The 21,118-nt window shown below is 35.9% G+C and overlaps 1 protein-coding gene across 9 annotated transcripts in view; it reads right to left on the reverse strand.

Annotated features, from left to right (window-relative positions):
- The window catches only part of UGGT2 (UDP-glucose glycoprotein glucosyltransferase 2), a 274,442-nt gene that overhangs the window by 158,490 nt on the left and 94,834 nt on the right, over nt 1-21,118 (reverse strand). For all 9 annotated transcript variants that reach the window (XR_002518478.2, XR_002518477.2, XR_002518481.2 and 6 more), the window contains 5 exons: nt 14,562-14,681; nt 12,644-12,729; nt 11,702-11,837; nt 4,590-4,724; nt 742-906 (listed from right to left, as the gene is read on the reverse strand). Coding sequence is in view for 3 of the 9 variants with exons in the window: in XM_017951367.3 (XP_017806856.1) it covers nt 742-906; nt 4,590-4,724; nt 11,702-11,837; nt 12,644-12,729; nt 14,562-14,681 (642 nt within the window). In the remaining 6 variants the exon portion in view is untranslated. The remainder of the gene's footprint in view (nt 1-741; nt 907-4,589; nt 4,725-11,701; nt 11,838-12,643; nt 12,730-14,561; nt 14,682-21,118) is intronic.

Genomic DNA, 21,118 nt, shown 5'->3' on the forward strand with positions numbered 1-21,118 from the left:
TTCAAGCTGTGAAATTCTTTCTCCTGCTTGGTCCAGTCTATTGATAAAGCTTTCAATTGTATTTTGAAATTCCTTAAGTGATGCTTCTATAGCCCTATGCTTTTCTATCAGCTGATTTTACTTTGGGCTATGTGGTTTGACCTACAAGCCAGTAGATAGCCCTTATGAGTAAAAGCCAGCTGAGGCCAACATGGCAGGGTATATACTTGATCCTTGTTACTGGGATAATCTCTCTGTTGTCTCAGGCAATGGGCTGATCTGTGGTGTGCACAGTGGTCTGGGTTCCCTGCTCAGACATGGTGGGCAAGATGGACAGGGCCAGACTGAGCAGGCCTGCCTACAGGTACCCTAATGGCAGGCACAAGCACCAATACTGAGGGAGAATACAGTGGGCAACCACCAGTTGTCCAGAGGTGTGCCTAGGCGTGGAGCTGGGAAACCTCCTTGGCTCCAAGTTCTCCGCACAGGGAGCAGGGTAGCCTAAACTCCTAATCGAGGACAGTGGGTGTTCCAGATTCCTGAAGATCTGCCTTGGCATGGAGTGTAAAGGGCCACACTGCACCACAGTCTCTGCACAGGGAGGGTGGCGTGGCTTGAGCTGCTAAAAGAATCATTTAAAAAATCACTATTAAATGATCAGAATGAAAAATTTTTTACCAAATTAACTTGTCATAAAAATAAAATTTTAATATCATTTATAAATATTATTCATCGTGTATTTTCTTATAAATGCTTACCTACCAAAAAAACTTCTCTTTGTAAATATACAGATGCATCCATCATTCTTTGAAGAACAGCCACTTCTAGTTCTTTAATATTCATCTCTTCATGCTTAAAGGGTTCACCATTATAAAGAGCTTGAGGCAAAGGTCCCAGGCCAGTCATCTTATAAAAGCTTGCTCCAGTCTATTCAGTTAAAAAATATCAGTGTTAAACAAAATATGATTGTTTGAAAAATAAACATAAGAAAATGGAACACTGCCACATTTTTATACGCCATAGGAAAAAACATCCATTTTGCTAACTTTATCTGTCCTTTCCAAACACTGCTTAAAGGAAAGTAATTTACCTACAAGGAGTCAAAAAACTTTTTCTGTAAAGGGCCAGAGAGTAAATATTTTAGGCTTTGTGAGCCACCCAGTTTCTGACACAATGACTCCACTCTCATGTTACAGCACAAAAGCAGTCAGACGACATATGAATAAACAAGTATGCTGTGTCCCCAAAATACTTTATTCACAAAAACAAGCAGTGGGTGAACTTGCTGATTCTTGGTATAGAGTATGACATTTACTTAACAATAAAAATCGAAACATTTATCGGCATCAGAGACTTATTTATCCCTGTATTTATATGTTCAATAAACACTGATTCAATCCTGCCACCTGCATTAGGCTAGATACTGTGATTATAGAGCTGAAAGTCTTTTCTCAAGGGGTTCACATACATACAGAGAAAACACAGGCATGTAGAATATTCTGTGGGGCCCAGGAGAAGCACCTAATCAAGTTGGAGTATATGGAGAGGAAGGGATTATACAGGGCTTCTTTTAGGGAGTGATACTAAAAGTCTCAAAGGCTTAATAAAAATTTGCCAGGGAGATAAAGTAGAGAAAGACATTGCAAGTGAAGAGAGTATAGCAAGGACTGAAAGGGAAGTGAGAGTGTGGTATACTTACGCATGTTAAATTCACAGTTGATATGGTTTGGCTGTGCCCCCACCCAATTCTCATCTTAAATTGTAGCTCCTACAATTCCCACATGTTGTGGGGGGACCCAGTAGGAGGTAATGAGATCATGAAGGCAGGTCTTTCCCACTCTATTCTAGTGACAGTGAATATGTCTCATGAGATCTGCTGGTTTTATAAGGGAGAATTTCCCTGCACAAGTTCTCTTGTCTGCCATCATGTGTGACATGCCATTCATCTTCTGCCATGATTGTGAGGTTTCCCCAGCCACAAGGAACTGTGAGTCCATTAAACCACTTTCTTTTGTAAATTGCTAGTCTCAGGTATGTTTTATCAGCAGCGTGAAAATGGACTAACACAGCAGTGTTTACAGGGTGTGAAATATGGGGGACAGCTGTCAGATATGGAGTTAGAGAGGGGTGTAGGCGAAGGCCCGATCATGAAGGTCCTCAACATTTGAATTTTAGCTTATGAGTTAAAAAGTGACTGAATAACTCATTTGCTATCCAATACTAAGTATTATCATTATTATAGCCAACATTCTCATAAATACTCTAGGAAGCCAAGTACTACTATTACATCAATTTTATAGATGATAAAACAAATATAGAGAGATTAAATAACTTCTTATATTACACAGCTACAGTGTTTTGGAAGTGGAATTTGCACCCAGATCTGTCTGACCAAGAGTCTGAACTCTTAACCACTGTACTATACTATCTGTGCATTTAGTGGACACCTACTATGTATTAGGTTTATGAATTCACGTAAATGATACGCAAACTCTCTCCTAAAGAAACTTACAGTTTAATAAGGATAGGGAGAGATGGATACATTAAAAGTAAGCTTGATACAGTATTTTGGGGGTACCAGAGAGGTCATGGTAAATAATATCCTCTATCTAGGAAGAGAGTTCATGGCAAATAATATCTGATTTGCTTATTTTTAAAAGGATACAATGGCAACAATTGTAGGAGCATATTCTAGGACACTGCTTCAGGGGCTACTACAGTTGTATGGGAAAGACAAAGCAAGAGCAAAAACAAAAGTCAGTGGTAATAGGCAAGATGAGAATGAGGCTGTTTCTGAAATATTTAACAGATTCCAAAATATTTAACAGGCAAAACTGATAGAACCTGATGATCTATTTTTTGGAAGGGTGTGAGGAAAACAATTAGTTAAGGATGACTATTAGGCTTTCAGCATGGGTGGTCTGGGTGAGTGGTTGCTACCTACTCTCTAGAATAGGAGATAAAGAAGAAAAAAAGGTTTGGGGCAACAAGGAAGATCATGGGCATGATTTTAGATTCTTTTGATATAAGATGCTTACGGGAAATCCACTAAGCAGTTGAATACATGGGTTTGGAACTCAAGAAAGATGTCCCTCCTAGAAATACAGGCACTCTTCTGCTCTTACTCTATGACTTCCAATTAGGCAATGTTTCTACTCCAAAAGCTAATTACCACAAATAAGTCAATGACACTGCATTATATATTTTTAGCTTACACATCTTCTGAGCTATAGATCATATATCCAATTGCTGATTTCACATCTCCCTTGGAAGTCTCACAGGCACCTCAAATCCTCTGTGTAAAAAAACTGCACTTCTCATTTTATTTCCCAATCCTTTTTTCCTCCACTCCTTTCCTTCTTAGCAATGGCATCAATGCTACCAGTTAGTTGTTCAGTTGAACCCTGGGAGTTACCCTTTACAATTTCTCATCTCCCCTCTACCCTATCCAATCCAGCATCACCTGGATGGCACTTCCTAAATAATTCAAGTATGTCCATTTTCTCTGCCTCCACTTCTTCCAAAAGCCTACTAGTCCATCTCACATCTCTCACCTTATATTTCCTAATACATATCACCACACCTACTCCTTCTCACCAACAATCCATTCTCAACAAAGGAGAATGCTCTTTTAAAAAAATGCATGTCACTGTCACTTCATTACTTAATGCCTTTCAGGTTTTTCACTGTTGCCAAGAGCTTCTACTGATATGAGTGCATTAAATATTGTTCACAAGACCCTGTGTATTCAGACCCCTTGCTTGCCTCTCCAGCCTTATCTCCTCAACTGCACCCCATTAACACAGGCACAACGTATGCTTTCAGTCTACGCAGTAGCAACATCGGCTTCTCTCAATTCCTTTACATCTCAGACCTCAGCATTTTTCTCTGACTGGAATGTTAATCTCTTACAACCACCTTGTTTTCTTTTGTCTAACTTTTCCTCCTGTTTCAGAACTCAGCTTAAATACCACTTCTTCAGAAAAGTATTCCTTATTCCCATGCCCCAGAGCATTCCTCTTTCATTCAATGTGTTGCGTATTTGGTGAGTCCCTTCTAATGAAGGCTCATATACGTTAATTTTTGGAATTTCTTTGTACTATTTCTTTCTCTGAAAATTTCTTTGAGTTGTTGCCTTTCTTTCTGGCTCTTTCTGAATCTTCTGGGTTGAGCCTCTGTTTACCTTTTAAAAAAATGACAAGTAAAAATTATATATGTTTATGATATATAACATATTTTGATATGCATATACATTGTGGAATAGCTAATGAAGCTAATTATCATATGCATTACCTTATATACTTCTCATATTTTGTGGTGAGAATCCTTAAAATGTACTTTCTTAGTAATTTTCAAGTATACAATATGTTGTCATTAACTATAGTCACCACCATGTATGATAGATCTCTTGAACTTCTCTAGTCTAACTGAAATTTTGTATCCTTTGACGAATATCTCCCCAATTCTGCCATCCCCAGGCTCTGGTAACCACCATTTTGCTCTGTTTCTGTGAGTCTGACATTTTTTTAAGATTCTACATGAGTAAAGATCATGTGGTGTTTGTCTTTCTGTGCCTGGCCTACTTCACTTAACATAATGTCCCAACTTACCTTTCTTTCTTCATCATATTTAGAATTAATTCCCAAAATATCCCAAATATTAGCATGAGGAAATGTATTTTGGAGAACACTCTTCACATTGTCCACAGTGAGTATATTTTGATCCTTCTTCACTTTTTGGTACATCTGTGAAAATTTAGATATTATAATTACTTTTCTTCTTACAGCAATTAGTTTTCTTTCTTTTCCTTAGCATACAGATAGATTATTTTGTAAGTCCGAAACATACTAACTACATATACACACATACCACATACAAATAAATAATTTTAACCATATATCATCTTCTAATAAAGATGGTTTTAAAATATTCTATAGTTTTCAAAAATATCGTAACAAATTTGTTTTATTCTATTTTGATGAAACCAGACCTCATTATTCTTAATAAAATAATGGTTACCTTTTTTAAGGTATGTGTAATATATTCTAATATGACATTTCAGAAATGCTTTCATTTTTTATTGCTCTTCTGTAATTTTTTTTGAGACAGGGTCTCACCGTCGACCAGGCTGGAGTGCAGTAGTGTCATCATGGCTCACTGCAGCTTCAACCTCCCAGTTCAAGCAATCCTCCCACCTAGCTCCCTGGGTAGCTGGGACTACAGGAACTTGCCAACACATCTGGCTAGCTTTTTTTTTTTTTTTTTTGTATTTTTTGTAAAGACAGGGTCTGGCAATGTTGCTCAGGCTGGGCTTGAATTCCTGAGCTCAAGCGATCCAACTGCTTTGGCATCCCAAAGGGCTGGGCTTACAGGAACTTGCCACCACACCTGGCTAAATTTTTTTGTATTTTTTGTAAAGACATCTTGCCATGTTGCTCAGGCTGGTCTCAAACTCCTGGGCTCAAGCAATCCACCTGCCTCGGCCTCCCAAAGGGTTGAGACTACAGGCATGAGCCACCATGCCAGGCCTTACTAGTAAGTATTTTGACTAAACTTTCTCTGCACCTCTACTCTTCCCCAGTCTCAAATGTTCTAAACACACTTGTAGAATGTAAGCTGTTATTCTTTTTATGTTTTCTTATTACTTTCTTTAATAAGTACTTAGAGATCCTCTATGACCCAGGTGCTGTTTTAGGTTTTGCACCGAGAGATGGCATCTCTGAGTAGACGACTAAGCTGAGATATAAATATGAACACTGAGCTAGCATTAAGACATTCTGGGGAAAGAAACTTACAAGCAGAAGGAACAAGTAGTAAGTACAAACACTATTAAGCAGCATTTAATATGTCATTTAAGAATATTGTTTTTGGTCCCAATTTACTTAAATCATTATTGCCAAATATAATCTTCATATTGTGGCTAAAATGATTCCCACGTTATTCCTCACAGTTAGAAATTAGTATTCTTTGCTCTCCCTGTATCACTGTAAACTTTGTACCCTATTCCTTTAAGAAGCAGCACAGGTATGTAATTAGACTGAAGAGTTTCACTTTATGAGTTTTTCAATTTAGGGGCAAGTTTTCTCCTCCTATCAAAGTAGAACACAATGTGATCATAACTCAAAAAAAGTGAAAAGTTCACTCTTCTGTAAAACATAAATGGAGGTAAACTTTGTACCCTATTCCTTTAAGAAGCAGCACAGGTATATAATTAGCCTGAAGAGTTTCATTTTATGAGTCTTTCAATTTAGGGGCAAGTTTTCTCCTATCAAAGTAGAATATAATGTGATCATAACTCAAAAAAGGTGAAAAGTTCAATCTTCTGTAAAACATAAATGGAGATCGCAAAAATGAGATTTTGAATAAAGCAAAAGGTATATAAAAAGTCATTCAGATTAGTCATTTTACTAACTAGTCACTTGAAAATATTAGATACTCCTATAAAATAAGGTAGTCAGAATGCCTCACGTAAGTTACTCAGACATATCAACTCAATCCTCTTAGACATTTTTAAATTTTAAAAATTATTTTGTAACTTGGTAAGCAAAAAGGAATACATAGAACATATACGTTATGAGGCATAAATAACAAAATAAACGATTCCTATGAATAAACCATGTAACGTAAGAAATGGAACATCACCAATACCATGAAGTACAACTTCTCTCCCAATCCCATTTCCTTGTGCCCCAAGAGATGCAAGGACTGTTTTGAATTTGCATTTATCATTCCCTTTCCTTTCTGAATTCTGGAGTTTTATGTGAATAAGTATTCCCATACTTAGTTTTGTTTGCTTCTGAGCTTTAAAAAGTATATGGTATGGTGTTAGTCTTCTATGACTTCATTATGTTTCTAATACATCCATGCTCTTGCATATGATATTTCATTCTATGAATATGCCAAATTCTACTTACCTATTTTGCTACTGATATATATATTTGGGTCATTTTTATTGCAGTTTGTTGCTATTCTGAATGATTCTAACATATAGCCTCCTAAGGTGCAGGTACAAGAGCTTCTCTTAGGGTGAGGGTGTGTGTGTGTGTGTGTTGTGTGTAGGAAATATGGAAATTTAACTTCAAAATATGAATTATTATCAGATTGTTTTTTCAGTGTGGCTCTGCCAATTTAGATTCCTACAGGCAGGGTAGCAATGTAAAGGCATTCCATTGCTCTACCTTCTCATTAACACATGATACCTTCAGCTTTCTTAATTCCTGCCAAATTACAGGGTATCAAATAATCTCATGGTAGTAGTCTTTATTTGTATTTTTCAAATTTGTAATATAATTATCTAGTTTAGTATGGTAATAAATATTTACCACCAACAGTTTCAGTAAATTTTTATTTACCATTAATGCAACCTCTACTTTAAAAGTTATTTTATGCATTTCTCCTTTTGGGTCATTGGTATTTCTCTTTTTGAATCTTTACATCTCATGGAATATAAATATTTTATTGGCCATATGTATTGTAAATACTTCTGCTTATAACATTTTCCCTACTTTTTAATGACATATTTTAATGAGCACTGGTTTTCATTTGTAATTTAGCTGAAATTATGAGTATTTTCCTTCAGACTTAAAGAGTTTTTTAAGTTTTATCTAGGAAACCCTTACCTTGGGGTCCTAACTTCTAAATGTTTTAAAGTTTTGTTTTCTACACTTACATTTTTAAGCTAACTGAAATGATTTTTACACAAGGTGTGAGGTCTTATTTATTTGCATTGGTATAACCACTGTCGAGCCACAGTTGTTGTAAGTCCACTCTCATTTACTGTAATGCCACTTCTGTATTCTCAAGTTTTGGGACCCCCATGTTCTTCTGACAGATATGTCTTTCCCTTGAACCAATAGCACAAACTTTATGCACCTTATTACCTGGTATGACAAGCCCCATCACTTTATTCTTCAAAGTTTCACCCATTTTGAGTCTTCATTCTTCCATATAAATTTTAAAATAAACGTCAAATTTCACAAAAATCCCCAAAATTTGACTTTGGTCAGAACTGCATTGAATTATAAATCACTTGCAGAAAACAATATCATTATGAAGTGAAATATTTCTATTGGTAAGCATGGTAGAACTTTTCATTCATTTAGGTAAACTTTAATGGCTATAATCCCACATTTTCTCCACAAAACTGACCTTTCCCCCCAGCCCCCAGGTTTCCTAAGTATCTTTTATTTGCTCTTGTCATTGTAAATGTGGGAGTCATTTACATGTGGGAGTCTCATAAGGATAAGGATTGTTGACTATATATGTCATTAATTTATCCAAGCACCTAAAACAGAGTGTGGTATGTACTAGGCACTTAATAAAACTGATGAAAAAAGTAATAAATATTTGTTGTTAGAAGAGAAAAAAACAACTGGTATTAGTATACTGATCTCATATCCAGTTACTTTACTAACCTCCTGTATCAAATCTCACAATCAATGGATTCTTTCGAGTCTCCTCTGTAGGCAACTCTAGAATTTTAAATAATAATGTTTCTTTTAAGTATTTTAAATGAGTATTTCCTTTACTTATTTTATTGCACTGACCAGAACTTGAGGATTATACTTGAAGTGTTGACGGTGGGTACCTTATGTTTTGCCAATTTTAAAAACAATGCTTTCTATCATTTTACTGCTAAGATGTACTGTCATCAATTAACAAAATTCCCTTATATAATACTTTGCTAAACATTTTGTTTCTTTATGAGTTTTTTAATCATAAAAAAGCTTTGAATTTTTTCAAATGTTTCTTATGCATCTTCTTGAATAATATATTAACATGGTGAATGATACTTAGAGATTCTTCGAATTTGCAAATACTTCCTTTTACTCATTAGATAATCTCACCTTGTCATGATAGCTTACTTTTTATATACCTGCTGGATTTCTTTTGTTAACATTTTATTTAGGACTTTGGCATACATATTCTCAACAAAGAACAGCCTATAATTTTTCCTTTTCTCTTTTTGTCAGGCTTTGACATCAGATTATACTAGATTCACAGACCAATTTAGGGAATATTTCCTCTTTTTCTATTCTCTAAAAGAGATTTTAAAGATTGAAATTATTATTTCTTCAAACATTTGAATATTTGGTAGAATTTGCTGTACTAGTTTTAAAACATGGTCTCCAAATTCTTCAACACTCATTCCATTGAGAGGTGTGTATATGAATCTGAATCTGTGACTCTTTGATAAACAGAGTACAATGGAATAAACTGAAAATAATGATGTACCCATCTCTGAGCCCAGGCCTTAAGCGGCTGGAAGTTTCTACCTGGTGTGCTCATCTGGAGCCTAACCTCTATGATAGTTTGTCAATTTTATTTGTTTTTTCAGAATATCAACTTTTATATTCTTGATCCCATAATTGTATTATTTCCTAGTTCATTCATGTGTATTCTTATTACTTTCCATCTACTTCTTAAAAATCAATTACTCATTTCTGAGTGGTTAACCAGTACTTTTAATCCCTTCTTTTCTAACTAAAAGACATATTTTCCTCTTCTGTTTTGAATGCAAAATTATCTCATTCTTTGATTGTTGGATTTTATATTTGCTTTAAAAATTAATCTTAAGTGTATTATTAAAATCTTGTATGTTTTTACTGATTTTTAATCTGCCTCACCTATTAATAGAGACATGTTAAAATAATCTACTACTATTATAGTGAAACTGTCCATTTATCTCCCTTGCTATCAAATTTTGTATTGCATATTTTGAAGCTACATACAACTTTAGTACTTTTTCTTAAAGTTTATTTCCCCTAATATTTTATGGCTACCTTAGATTTCATTTGTGAAATAGTCACTTTGTGTATCATTTTCTATCTTTTTGTATCTTTTCTTCTAGTATGCTAAAGTTTAATTTACTCACACTTAATATGGTCACAGATATGGTTGGATTAACTTTTACTATTTGCTATTTATCATCACATTTCAATAACTTTCATATATTTTATTATTATTTTGGTCTTATATTCCTCTTCTCTCTTTATAGTGCTACATAGCTTCAAATTACTTGAGATAAGGTAATTAGCTCACTGAAAACAGGGAAACACTTTTAAAAGATTTTATAATTCACGTATTTTCCTAAAAACTACACCTTATTCACATTATTTCCCCTTCTCCCTCTCCTTCTAATTGTTTAGCACAATTTACAGGCTGTGCCACAAATTTAATACTCACTTTTATGCTGCTTTGTATTAAACCCTGTGGTTTCAAGTATAATTTGTTTTTCCAAGAGATTATATATTAATAGTATTGTGCTGAACATTGTAGATTAATGCCATCACATGTAAATTAATGTCTGATACAAAACACTTAACAGAGATTCAATATTGATAATTAAGATAACTTAGGTAAAGATAATTTCTGAATATCTTCAGGTTTCTAAGTTTTGAATATCATAATGATCTTTTAAAATAAAATGGTTGAGTCTTAATAGAAGATGTAACTCAAATTGACTATGTCCCTTATAAACTCTTACACCAGTAAGTTAACAAAACCAGTAAGCTGAGACATAATATTGACATATATTCCATGACACTATTTTACAGAGCAAACTGTACTCCCCAAATCACTGAAGTGTAGTTTCTATAGTCTGGTTCAGTGAATTAATAAGGTATTTAATGATTTTCCTGGGGGTTACACAAGTAGGGTGGGAAATTTGCACTACTTTGGAAATTCCTTTCTCAGAAGAGTCATTCCTTGATATAATATTTATTGACAAGCTAAAGCCCAATGAATACAAAAACGATAAAAGTTATTTTATAAGCTATGACTTGACTTTTCGTAATAATATAGCTCTTTAATACATATATATTTCCACAATGATCCGTAACAGAATTTCAAAACCTCAATTATGAAATAATCTTACTATCTCTTGTTCTTCCTTAATCAGGTTCTTACCAATTTCTAACATCTGTTATACAATCTCTGTCAGACTCTGTATCTTACCTCTTTCACACAGTTTGCTGTCAATAAGTGACTTCCCCCTTCTTCGAAACTCTCTAGGAAGTGTCTATATGCTATGTCATTCAGAATATTTAACTCTGCAATGATTTTTTGTTTTTCCATGAGACAGGCTCTCACTCCATTACCTGGGCTGGAGTGCAATAGTTCGACCTTGGCTCATTGCAGCCTCAACCTTCTGGGCCCAAATGATCCTTCCACGTCAGCTCCTGAGTAACTATGACTACAGGCATGAGTCACCACATCTGGCTTTTTTTTTTTTGGTAGAGACAGGGTCTCACTGTGTTGCCTAGCCTGGTCTCGAACTCCTGGTCTCAAGTGATCCTCTTGCCTTGGCCTCCTGAAATGCTGGGATTATAGGCATGAGCCACTGTGCGCAGCCTGCAATGATCCCTTTATTCAAAGCCTAGTTCAAGAATTTTTCCTTAAATAATCATTTTCTATTAATATGTTTTCCTCTAAACTTACATATACAATTTAAATTCCTTTATTGGCTAAGCAAACCTGAGTAAATTCAAATATTTTGGTAGAACCTCAGTTACCTAATTTATAATATGAGGATAATATTATGTACTTCAGCAGGGAGTTACAGAAAACAAATTCATCATATGTATTAATCTCCATGATAGTTTATAAACTTTGAAATGTTACAATAAATAAAATGCAAAAATTATATATTCTAAAGAAATCATAATATAGTAATGCAAAAATTTTACATTCTAAAGAAATCATATTTAGTGCATAAACTCACATGTACTAGAGAAATAAATGCTTCCGATATATCAAATTCTTCTGCAATATAGTTGAAAGCTCGCCAAAGAGCAACTCCAGCATCATTTGCTCCATCAACTTCATCATCTGTATTAAGAACAAACACAAAACCAATTCTGGAAAAAGAAGATGAATAAGGACTGTTACAATTACCTCTTGAATCACAATAAACCATTATTTAGAAACATTATTAGACTATAATATCTAGATGGAGAGAATGTATTAATAGACAGAGAAAAGGAGAATTTTATCAATTCAAAAGTCTGAATGTAATGTCTATTCACCAAAATCCACATAGCTACTGGATTCCTGCAAAATATCAAACTCTCTCCCTCTGGTGCTAACATTATCAAATGGTCATGTTCTTTTGTACAAAAAGGGTAAATATACTCTTTTTTTTTTTTTTTTTTTTTTAGACAGAGTGTCGCTCTGTCGCCCAGGCTGGAGTGCAGTGGCACAATCTTGGCTCACTGCAACCTCTGCCTCCCAGGTCAAGTGATTCTCCTGCCTCAGCCTCCCAGGTAGCTGGGACTACAGGCATGCACCACCATGCCCGGCTAAGTTTTGTATTTTTAGTAGAGACAGGGTTTCATCACATTGGCCAGGCTGGTCTTGAACCCCTGACCTCATGATCTGCCTGATTTGGCCTCCCAAAGTGCTGGGATTACAAGCATACGAAGTTGGACCATTCTGTAATTTCCAGAGTGATCAGATTATTCTCTCAGGAAGGTAATAAAGTAAACATTACCAGACAGATTTGATAAGCCGAGTCTATATAATACTTTACAATGCACAGCTATGTTACGTCAGGCACTAGAGCTAACCATCGCTTTGAATGCCCTATTAACACTCTGTTTAACACAATATGAACAGCATTGAATTTCTTTTAGTTGACAGTTTAATGCTATAAAATGACAATTACCTAAGAGGAACTTTGTGAGAATAGAAAAGATCAGCAAGTTTTATAAAATCCAAGGTATATTCTTGGGCCGGATCAATAAACAGAACCTAAAAGAAAGATAGTATATAATCACTATTTCAACACCTTAGAATCTTCATGAAATTCAAGTTTAGATAAATTTTTGTGACTGAAAGTACGAAATTCAATGTATAATTTTTTTTTTTTTTTTTGAGACAGAGTCTCGCTCTGTCGCCCAGGCTGGAGTGCAGTGACCGGATCTTGGCTCACTGCAAGCTCCGCCCCCGGGTTTACGCCATTCTCCTGCCTCAGCCTCCTGAGTAGCTGGGACTACAGGCGCCCACCACCTCGCCCGGCTAGTTTTTTGTATTTTTTTAGTAGAGACGGGGTTTCACCGTGTTGGCCAGGATAGTCTCGATCTCCTGACCTCATGATACACTCGTCTCGGCCTCCCAAAGTGCTGGGATTACAGGCTTGAGCCACCGTGCCTGGCCTCAATGTATAATTTTTAAAGACATTCTAGCAATTCTAAGGAATACACACACACACACACACACACACAAAGGATTTCACAATTTATGAAGGATTTCTAAAAGCTGTACATCCAAATATAATTATACATAGAATTTAACATCAGGCTACTCATCTTCTCTTTGGACGCCCAGTATATTTTCTTTTACCTGAACTGAAATACCTTATTCTAAATGTTCATTAGATTTTCTATGATAAATTTTTTCAAAAAGAAAGAGGTTGAATTTTGACCGAAAAAAAATAGCATTAACATAACTGCTTTATCAAGACTGCTGCAAAAATTATCTTATTTATTTCCTATGTGAAAAAACAGCCCTAGGTATTTTCTCCACCTTTCAAAGTTCCAATATTAATGTTTAGCTATTATTGGGATAAAAAATTATATGCATAGATGATAAAGTGGTATTTACGTATGTTTCCCTGAAATGACTACACTTTAATCATTAATTCTTTTTAATAAAGTTCTGTCATAAATTCTTTTGAAAAAATGTAAAAGTAAAATTAATATTGTTACTATAAAATGACATAAGGGCTAAAGAGTAACAGGCAGAACATGTGACTAACATGGTTTGGCTGTGTGCCCACTCAAATCTCATATTGAATTGTAGTTCTCATAATCCCCATGTGCCATGGGAGGGACCCAGTGAGAGGTAATTAAATCACGGAGGCAGTTGCCTCTATGCTGTTCTTGTGATAGTGAGGTCTCATGAGATCTGATGGTTTATCAGGGGCTTTCCCCTTTTACTCATACTTCTCCTTCCTGCCACCATGTGAAGAAGCACGTTTGCTTCCCCTTCTGCCATGACTGTAAGTTTCCTGAGGCCTCCTCAGCCATGCTGGGGAGACAATTAAACCTCTTTCCTTTATAAATTACCCAGTTTCGGGTATGTCTTTATTAGCAGCATGAGAACGGACTAATACAGTGACACTGCTAGTTGTTGATATCCAGTCAGCCAAGCCACCTAAGCTAGCTGCATTAGGCAAATACTTATTTCCTTACAATTCAGATGCCTATTCATTGACAGAAGGATAATCCAAAAAGAATGCTGATATCTTTTTTTTTTTTTTTTCTGTTTTTTCTTTTTTTTTTTTTTTTTTAAATTTATTTATTATTATTATACTTTAAGTTGTAGGGTACATGTGCATAACGTGCAGGTTTGTTACATATGTATACTTGTGCCATGTTGGTCTGCTGCACCCATCAACTCGTCATTTACATCAGGTATAACTCCCAATGCAATCCCTCCCCCCTCCCCCCTCCCCATGATAGGCCCCGGTGTGTGATGTTCCCCTTCCTGAGTCCAAGTGATCTCATTGTTCAGTTCCCACCTATGAGTGAATGCTGATATCTTTATAAGATATGTATGTATAATCAAAATATAAAACTCACCAAATTATGAAAATTGCGTCTTATGGAAGGAATACTTCCAGGAAATACTGGCTTCAGAAGTTTCTGGCAACTGGTAGGCCATGTAATATATAAATCATCATTTTCCAAGTCATTAATCCACTAGAAAAGAATCCAGACATTTGTGAAAGCTGTATTAACACTGAAATCATTTTCAAAGCCAGATTTTTAATATATCAAGTGACAAAAATATACATAGAATTTTCTGTATTTCTGATTAAATACAGAAGCTAGTTTAATATTCTCTAAATTATGGAATACATTATGTGCAACAATTTTATACTTGTTTAGACTTTCACATTAAGCCTTCTCTCAAAAACAATTCCTTCCACTTGTGTTTTTCATATCCCAACATAAAATTGTATTAAAATTATTCTCCATAAACCACTTAAGACAGATGAATATGTATCTTAATTATCAGCAGTAAATGAGGCCCTCTCCACCTCCCCTCTCAATTTAAAGGCTTGGATATAAGGAAAATAAAACGGCTTATAAAAATTAAATTATAAAATCAACATCTTAGAAATCAAGTTCTAATCAGCTATACAAGCTGGAGAAAACATACAAACTGCTGTTTAGAGGCATGTGGTGGGGGAAGGAACCACCAATCAAGAAGTGAGGCGTTATGGTCCTCGAAAGCAGGAAGCATAAGCAGCAAGCGCCACATTCACCTAAACTTCATCCCTGGGTCCCCAGATTGCATCCTGGAGGAATACTGAGTTGGAAAGCAGAAGTCAAAGCACGGGCCACCAAAGTGCTGAGATTTGAGGGCAGGATGCAGGGTGAGAGGGTAGGAGAGAAGGAGAGAAGGAAACTGCAGGAAACCAGAAAATTATCCATACAAACTCCTCTCATTTGCTGACCCTTAACCTGCACATATATATATATATATGATAACACCTCTACAAAAGCCAGAAGGAAAGAAAAACGGAGAGGTTGAAACCACAGCTATAAAACAGTATTGAGAAGAAAGAGACCAAAGTTCATACTATACACTGTGGACTTTCATTTGAGACCCAGTAAGGCCAGATCCTATAAGAAAGACAAAAATAAAAGAGCATTCACAAAGCCTAAAAAAAAGCCTCAACAGAAGCAAGTGAGCACCTGGCACTCAGGCTACCAGAACAAACCTTAGCTCTTTGCTTCTACAGCTTTTCATCAACTTCTGGCTCTCATTTAAAAAAAAAAAAAAAAAGTAAAGCAAAGAGAAAAGGACCAAATACTGAAACCCAACACGGGAAAAAAAAGACAATAAAAAACCCCAAAGATTACTTAGACAAGGACTTTAAAATAACTATCATCAATATATTTTTTAAAAAGCACAAAAATTCATAAAAAGAAAAATTTTGACAGAACCAAAATCTATTAAAAAAGAATCAAGGAGATATTTAAGAATTTTAAAATATAATATTTGTAATTAAGAACTCTAAGAACTTATTGGGTGGGTTTAATTGCAGACTGTACACAGAAGAGACAGGGATTAGTAAAGTGGATAACAGATCAACTGTTACAGTAACTAAAGTACAAAGAAAAGAACAAACAAACCAAACAAAGTGTGAGAGAGATTAGGAATATATGAAAAAGATCTAGCATATAGGTAACTAAAAATCCAAGAGAAAAGGAGAGAAAGACTGGAGCAAATAATACTTAAAGAAATTAGGAGGTTTCTACAGTAATCCAGATAATCCAGGTATGAGTTTCTTGTGGACTGAACTAAGTCAGAGACAGTGGCTTTAGAGAAAAGGTGACAGAATTAAGAGACACACACAGACGGATGAATAAAACAGAGGAATTTAGGGTATATGTTCCAGTATCTAAAAGAAACAATGTCTAAATAAAAGAAGGCATAAAGACAAATCAATAGATAAAAATTATAAAAAGAACCAAATAAAAATTCTGGAATTCAAAAGTATAATTGAAATAAATTAATGAGAGGAGCTCAACAGCATATCTGAACAGATAGAAGACAGAATTAATGAATTTGAAGGTAAGCAAATGAGCTTACTCAGTCTGAGGAAGAAAAGAGAAAGGAAGCTATAGGTGCAGAGGAGTCTAATCCCACAGGGAAACAGGCCTTATCTTGACCCAAAGAAGGCTGAGGGTGAGAATCTGGCAGCTCTTTGAAAAGGGCAATCAGAACTCCCATTCCCAATGGAGCTCAGAATCATACAGAGCCTTCAAGCAGTGCCACTTTTCCTGACTAAAAGCAAGTGTGCCTAGATAGACAAAATGAGACTCTCAACTACAGTGCAACTAAACTCATGGTCTGAAGACTGTTAATAACCTGTAAGTACAGAAACTGAGATTAAGTATTCAAAACCTTGCAGTAATTTGACATAGCCACGACATCTGAGCATGTATCTGTCTCATTTCACTGAACATGGTATAGGCCAGCTTGGGGTTCACCAATCTCCTGTGGTGTGCCACATGTAGTACAAGATACATATTACAGCACTTTGGGAGGCTGAGGTGGGTGGATCATGAAGTCAGGAGTTTGAGACCAGCCTGGCCAACATAGTGAAACCCCGTCTCTACCAAAAATACAAAAATTAGCCAGGCATGGTAGCACATGCCTGTAGTGCCAACTACTCAGGAAGCTGAGGCGGGAGAATTGCTTGAACCCGGGAGGTGGAGGTTGTGGTGAGCCGAGATTGCACCATTGTACTCCAGCCTAGGCAATAGAGCGAGACTTTGTCTCAAAAAAAAAAAAAAAAAAAAAAAAAAAAAAAAATTAGTCATAGGAGTAGGACAACATATTCATTGGTGACAGGTTAGGGGAAAAATGTTATTCTCTTACTATGGATAGTTTGAGAAATAATGCTCTAGCACTTGGTGAGGGCTATCTCTGAAAAACCACAGGAAAAAAAAACAAGAAAAAAAGAAATTTATTTTAAAAAAACCACAAAGATATAATGGCCCCAGGCTTTGCTGGGGTCCAAGATGAAAGCATTATCCGTGGTCATCCTGATAAGATTTTGGCAAAAGATATACCCATCCCCTAGTATCTGTGGGGGGATAGGTTCCAGGACTCCCCGAGGATACCAAAATCTAAGAATATTCAAGTCTCTAATATAAAATGGCATAGTATTTGCATAAAACCTACTCACATCCTCCCATATACCTTAAATCATCTCTAGATTACATATAATGCCTAATACAATGTAAATGCTATTTAAATAGTTTTTACGCCGCGCGCGGTGCCTCAAGCCTGTAATCCCAGCACTTTGGGAGGCTGAGACGGGCGGATCACGAGGTCAGGAGATCGAGACCATCCTGGCTAACCCAGTGAAACCCCGTCTCTACTAAAATATACAAAAAAACTAGCCTGGCGAGGTGGCGGGTGCCTGTAGTCCCAGCTACTAGGGAGGCTGAGGCAGGAGAATGGCGTGAATCCGGGAGGCGGAGCTTGCAGTGAGCTGAGATCGGGCCACTGCACTCCAGCCTGGGCGACAGAGCGAGACTCCGTCTCAAAAAAACAAAACAAAACAAATAGTTTTTACATTGTTTTAAAATTTGTATTTTTTATTGTTTTTCTTTTTTTGAATATTTTCATTCCATGGTTAGTTGAATCCAGGAATGTGGAACCCTTGGATATGGAAGGTAAACTATATTTTACATCTATGATCTTACTGACACCTATTTACCAAGTCACAAGGAAAAGGTGAGTTTGTGGGGTTTTTCCCTTCTATAAAGATAATATGAAAATCATAGCTTATGAGATTAGGAGACTGACATGTTTTAATTCACCCTAAAATTGTATTAGTGTCACCAAGTCTACTGTTTGCAGCTAAACATGCTCATGTGGAAAAGAAAACCTCTGGAGATTGATCAAGAATGTCTACAACTTAGTAGTAAATATGTAGGGCAGGGTATCTACATGTAAGACAACTATACAAAAACGATAATGAAAATATTCTATGGTCCAAATGGCGTGATGTCTTTTATAGAGTGACTCTTACTGAATGAGACAACGTTAGGACAATATGTACCTAAAGAAATTATTATACTTTAAGTTTTTAAAATTTTAAAGATCTCTTATGATTATGATTCTTAACATTACTTTGGGTATATTTTCTGTCATTTTAAATTGGCTTTTAAAAAGTTGACTGCTACAACAGTGAATGAACACATTATATGTGAAATTTCAACACTAAAGCTGGCTGTGATAAAAGATAAATGACACTGTTACCAACAAAGTGCAAAACGAAAGGAGAGTTTCGGTTAAATCCAGAAAACCTTGAATCTGTCTTTTTCCCTTCATGCTACTGTCTAAGTTTATGGAAATCTATGTGTGCATCACATACTTTAGTATTCCTTAAGAAAAATTTTGCAATGTATTTTTCTTTTCAGAGAGTTGAAGGGCAAATGATGTTGACAAGGGAGACAGTCAGAACCTGCATACTTTGAATGCAATATCAGGGCACTAGTGCCAAGAGTTACAAAAGAAGAAGAGCCTTTTAACTTTGGTGGGAGTGCAGAAGGGAGGATCAAAACTGTGATTTGAACACATTATTGAGTAAGATCATATAATGGAAAAGGGGGAAACTGGTTTAAACAGATGAAATAAAGGTAGAAGTTAATTAGAACTACCAACATAAATATACGCCCTTTTAAAAGAAGAAAATTTTTTCTTGCTCTGTCTTCACTCTTTTCTACTCTGAATATTTTATGTGAAACAATATGAAGTGCACATCTAATGCCCAGATTTTGGTCGTTAGCACTATTTTCTACAGAAAAAACTTGGTGAATAGGCAGTTCCACATTTGGAGAAAAAAGAATCAAGATGATCTATAAGACACCTTGTCAGAAGGGGGTAGTGTTTAAAGAATAAAGAGGTCAGTTTGAAGGAAAGGCTGCCAGGGACCATGTGCTGATTATTTTATCATCTAAAAGAAAATAGTTACTATAGTTAAAAAGAACTTTTAGTGTTTGTGAGAGTCCCTAAGCAGGATGCTCCAAAGGAAATGTTTCAGAGATAAGCCAAATATACTACAGGTTGAGCATCCCTAATCTGAATATCCAGAACGTTCCAAAATCTGAAACTTTTTGAGTGCTCACATAATGCTCCAAGTAGAAAATTCCACACCTGATACCTTTGTTTTCTGATGGCTCAAGTACACAAACTTAGTTTCATACACATAGTTTTTAAAAATGTCTAAAATTACCTTCAGGTTATGGGCATACGGCATACATAAAACAAGTAACTTTCATGCTTACACTTGGGTCCCTTTTCCAAGGTATCTCATTATGTATGTAAACCAAAAATAAAATTCTATGCCCCACAACAATCTGAATGGACTCCTCCTTTTGGCAAGGGCATTCCAAAGTTAACCTGAAAAACTAGCTCAGGCCATGATGGGAAGCGGGAGTCAGATATGCCTCATTATTCCCTCCTGTTGGAATTTAGACACAGCTGACCAACATTAACATTAAAGCAGATCTTAAGACTGATAGAACAGACACTGTAAGTCTGATTAGAAACATTTACAATCTATTCCTTCTGAAGCCTGCCACCTGAAGGCTTCATCTGCATGATAAAACCTCAGTCTCCACTATCCCTTATCCTAACCCAGACATTCCTTTCTATTGATTCCAGATAACAACTCAGCCAACTGCCAACTAGAAAATCTTTGAATCTGCCTATAACCTGGAGTCTTCAAGCCCCTGCTTACAGTTTTCCTGCCTTTCCAGATGTACCAAACCAATGTACATCTTACATGTATCAATTGATGTCTTATGTCTCCCTAAAATGTATAAAACCAAGTTGTAGCTTGACCACCTCCCACGTTTTCAGGATCTCCTGAGGGCTGTGTCACAGGTCACTGGTCACTCATATTTGGCTCCGAATGAATCTCTTCAAATATTTTACAGAATTTGACACTCCATCTACCCATATATGCAAATATTCCAAAATCAAAAAAATTGAAATCTGAAACCCTTCTGGTCCCAAGCATTTTGGATAAGGGACACTCAATTTGTAACGTGTAACAGTTGTCTATGCCTGACGTCTTACAAGAAAGTAGAGGGCATAAAGAACAAATCACTAAATTACTTAAGAAATGTGAACTACTTTGGTTTGTTTATGCAGTTATAGCACTGATCCTTCAGGTAGGACAAGCTGCTATCACAATAACCACGATTGGTATTTGTTTTGTTTTCTGCCCTAGATTCAACAAAATGTTTTAAAAAGTCAAAACACTATGTTCCTATTGTTAATTATGAATCGTGAAGCAGAATGAATTATAGGAATAGATCTCAGGCAGGCCTAAAGTCTGTGTCCACCAGGCTATGGTGCAGCTGCACATCATTTTTTACAAGTTACTTGCACCTGGTAAATAGGTAGATCAGTTTCCAGAAAAGTTGCAATAGGGCAAAAAGGTAAAAAATGAAACAAAACAGAAACTTAGTGAGAGTGGGAAATGCAAGCTTAAGAATCTAGATAGGATCCTTATGCAAATCAGGTGGTACCTGGGTGTAGGTTGTTGCTACTCATAAGGTTCTTTTCTGTTAGTTGCAAAACAGTAATACTTCTGCATATA

This window comes from Papio anubis, chromosome 15 (assembly GCF_008728515.1).
Source record: "Papio anubis isolate 15944 chromosome 15, Panubis1.0, whole genome shotgun sequence".
Taxonomy (NCBI): domain Eukaryota; kingdom Metazoa; phylum Chordata; class Mammalia; order Primates; family Cercopithecidae; genus Papio; species Papio anubis.